At 45.0% G+C, this 3,793-nt stretch overlaps 1 protein-coding gene across 1 annotated transcript in view; it reads left to right on the top strand.

Annotated features, from left to right (window-relative positions):
• Positions 1-3,793, top strand: part of LOC104275731 (peroxidasin homolog) — a gene marked incomplete at its 5' end in the record, with an annotated part of 23,797 nt that overhangs the window by 2,742 nt on the left and 17,262 nt on the right. Inside the window, 3 exons of the mRNA XM_009871772.1 lie at positions 458-529; positions 2,086-2,157; positions 3,716-3,793. The exon at positions 3,716-3,793 is cut by the window's right edge and continues 95 nt beyond it. Of these exons, the coding sequence (XP_009870074.1) occupies positions 458-529; positions 2,086-2,157; positions 3,716-3,793 (222 nt within the window). The remainder of the gene's footprint in view (positions 1-457; positions 530-2,085; positions 2,158-3,715) is intronic.

The raw sequence follows: 3,793 nt of genomic DNA, 5'->3' as shown, positions 1-3,793 counted from the left end.
CCGAGGCATGAGGTGAAAGGCAGGGGACATTCCCAGAGGGTGCTCAGGCGACTGGTTTTCCACAGGCACCGGTTTCATCTTTAACAGTGCAAGAGGCGGTTCACAGTGATGATGGTGGCCTTAGGCTTCAGGGAAGAGCCGAACACCTTCCTGTGTGTGTTTTAGTTTATTAAGAGAGAGTCAATAATTGGCAGAATGAGGAAAAGCCAGTGTTGACTGCTGTGTTTGCACGTGGAAGATGGAGACGCTGAAGTGGATGCTGGCTTCTCCCGGTCTACCCTAAAAGGTTGGGCTCGATGATCTTGAAGGTTGTCTTCCAACCGAAACTGTTCTGTGATTCTGTTCCCTGAGCTGTGTGGCGACCAGCTGCTGGGTGTTGGTGGATTGTTCTGGAAGGATATTCTCTCTTTGAAACTTCAGCCTGTAAGCCCACCCTTTGTGATTTTCGGTGTCACAGGTACCTGCATTTCAACAACCTGGAAAGCCTGGAGCCAGAGACTTTTAGTGACCTGCCTAAACTTGAAAGGCTGTAAGTAAAGATGGGACCTTTCTTATGAGTGAGAGAGTGAAGAGAAGGGGAAAACTCCTTTTTTTTTTTTGTGTAACCACTTCAGTAGCATGAAGTGTGACCTAAAAAATGGATGGAAGTGCAAAAAAAAAAAAAAAAAAGCTTTCTTGAAGGAGATTTAAGTACTTGCCAAGCAGAAGGTTTAATGAGAACATAAAGGGAATTTCCCATGTTATGTTATGTTCACGTTTCCACCTAAATAGGGGTAAATCTGCAGAAAGCCCTGCAGCTGGCCAAGCCAACTGAAATTTTGTTCTGGCCAGAAGGTCAATGTTAGTCACTGCTGGGCAGTGTAAGCGAAAAATAAAAAAAGGGAGTGGAGAAGCAGTAAAGTCAGAAGAAAGTGTAACAGGAAAAACATGCATCCTTCTTGAAAGCAGTTAGGAAACGAAGTCCTGTGTCTCCTGCTCCCCAGGTTTGCTTCTCGTAGTAACGTAGCCACTAGGACCAAAGTCCATGGGGTGGTTCCCAGTCCATGGTGAAACCACCTGACCCTTCCAGGCTGCATGGAAACGTGCCATATGTCAATACATGCCAGGAAAATAAAACTGTGAGATCCAAACACCCTTGCGAAAGTTCAGCCCTCGGTCAGTACACCATGGCTGATCTCAGTTGCTGTTTTTGATCCAACAAAAATTCTGGATTTCAATTTTGGAGAAAGGTTTGTCAGCATCCAAGCTGGGCAACTAGGTTGAGCTCGCATGTGCACATATGTCTGCAGAGGTTTGCACACAAGCTCTGCTACTTTTGTATTTCTTTCCTGTTCCACCGTCTACTAAAATTGTTTCCTATCTTTTACCAATGGTCTCTTAAGAGTTGTAGATGTAAATGACATAACTAAATTTCACCCTCTGTTATGGAAATGCAAAGTTAACTATCCCATCTCAATCCCCACTGATGCATTTTAGTGCGATCGGTTTTTTTATTTTTCTAAGAACTGGATAGACTTATCTGTGTGCAGAAACTCTGGAAGTAAGAATTTGCCTTAGCTTTGCCCAGAGACAAGCCTGGCTTAGCCTGTTGCTGTCTGAATTAGATTTACTCATGGGTTTGGGTTAATAACCACGTTGACTCTAGGACATGAGCTGTCTAGGGTCGTCTGCTGGAGCCCTTGTGCAACGGCCCCATCTTCTGCAGAGGGGAAAGAAAAGGTCCCTTTTAAACTGGAGCTGACCCAGGCACAGAAAACACAGGGTGGCTCAAGTCTGTGGGGATTTGGTGCCCTTTCTCCTCCCTTTGCAGAGCATGAAGTAGATTAAGGTTCCAGTTTAAACCCGTTACATCACGTCTTGTGTCACCGTTTCCAGTCCACACCCGCTCTCCGCTTTGGTGTCTTGTGTTGCACTCACAAATGAATGAAACCCCTGCAGCTCATGGAAACAAACCCAGTAAATTTAAAAACTGAGCTCCGTGTTGATGAGCAGCCTTTGAATTTAAACCGAGTTTTGACCTGGGATGTTACCATCGGCGTGGTGCAAATACCGAATAATGTTCTGGCGTGGGTTCTCCCGTTGCAGATTCTTGCACAACAACAAGATTTCCAGGATTCATCCCGGGACGTTCTCTCAACTGGAATCCCTCAAACGGCTGTGAGTAAAACACATTGCCTGCAAGGAGCAATTGTTTATCTTTGATCAGACAGCCAACACCTCAGGAAAAATGTGCCTGGTTGGCAAGGCTTTTAGTCGTTACACTTCTGAGGCCACTGCTAAGTTTATAAAGCCATTTTGACTGGACATGAGAGCCGATTTAACCAGTTCGTGGTTGCTTCATGCTAGTTTCTAATTATAATCTATAATCTGCTTACAGCTCAGTAACGCCACAGGAATGAACATTCCTGGAAAGTCCTCACGGTTTGAACCCATAAAATATCCTTCAAAAATGTGGGAAGTCCAGGTTGCAGATATGACCTTGATCATGTCTTCAAATCAGTATCCTACCACGGAAAGAAGAATCGTAGTTGTAAAAGAAAAGGCTTTCTTCCTAGAGATTGAAAATACTGAGACGGGTGGTGGGGGGCACAGTTCTCCTCCCATGCAGGAATCCCTGGTGTGTTATTGCCACATAACCTGGCTGTCTCCTAAGCTTGCTTTTTGCTTGCTCAAACCCCCCAGAGCTTTGCCTTGTTTGTATTTTATGATCTCTGGAAATCAGTTCTGCATCGTGTTTTTGGAGGGGGGGAAGCAAAAGTGAAAGAATTTTGGTGTTCTGCCACGATTTTTAAACTGCAAGAAAATAATGTGTTTCTCGCTGCAGCCCTCTGCGACGTCTGCAGGCAGGTAAAATGCTTCACGTTTCTTTAACAGGGAATAACTTGTGAATTTTTGTCTATGTGTGTCAGAGGAAAGGTGGGGTGTCTATAAAACGCTCTATCATGGCTTTGTACGAAATCTCACATTCTCAAATGTTTGTCCCTGAAAACATTAGACTTTTCTTCCATGTATTTCTTTCGATGGCCTGGACCCATCTGCTATAAAACTGTCGGTGGGGAACGAGGCATCAACTAATCTCCCTGTAGTCTTTATTTATCCTTTTGCAAACAGTGCATGCAGGAATGAAGCCAGTGGAAGGAAAAGCACGGGTGTGCTGGCAGGTCACTGGTGCTCCATTCGGCATGGTTCAGGCGTACGTCGTAGCAATGAAAGTCCTTGTGGTTGGGCAGAAATGCTAAAACCCCTAGCAGCTGGTCCCGGGAGGAGATCGATCCTATGCAAACTAAAATCAAGGAGGAGTTTTTTGGAGCCAAGAGTAACAGAGACTGGAAGGCTCTAACAGAAGCACTGTTATCTGCTCTTCTTGTAGAAATCAGTAAAGGTTGACATCTCCATCCTGGGGGAAACCCCAATATTTCAGTCTCTCTCTTTGCTGTAAATTAAGCTCAAAATGCATAATCCAGTTTAACAGAATCATTTTAATTTGAAACCAGAATGGCCGATGAGTAATATCAGGTTTTCAGTGAGATCCTTCCGATTTGGTTTAAGCATCTCATTTAAACCTTGTAGGAATGAAATATCTCAGATTTGCATTTGGGATGTAATCAAACCGGAGTGATCTTTTGCTCCAGAGAACTGTTCCTCTCCTGTGTCCTGGAGAAGGAGGCAGCACTCAAGGGCTGGGCAATGAGCTGCCTTCTCCTGGCTCTTGCAGGAGGCTGGATTCCAACGCCTTGCTTTGCGACTGCGACCTGATGTGGCTGGCCGAGCTGCTGAAGGACTACGCCGAGCA

The sequence above is a fragment of the Apaloderma vittatum genome, unplaced genomic scaffold (assembly GCF_000703405.1).
Source record: "Apaloderma vittatum isolate BGI_N311 unplaced genomic scaffold, ASM70340v1 scaffold30280, whole genome shotgun sequence".
Taxonomy (NCBI): domain Eukaryota; kingdom Metazoa; phylum Chordata; class Aves; order Trogoniformes; family Trogonidae; genus Apaloderma; species Apaloderma vittatum.
This window is presented reverse-complemented; position numbering and strand designations above follow the sequence as displayed.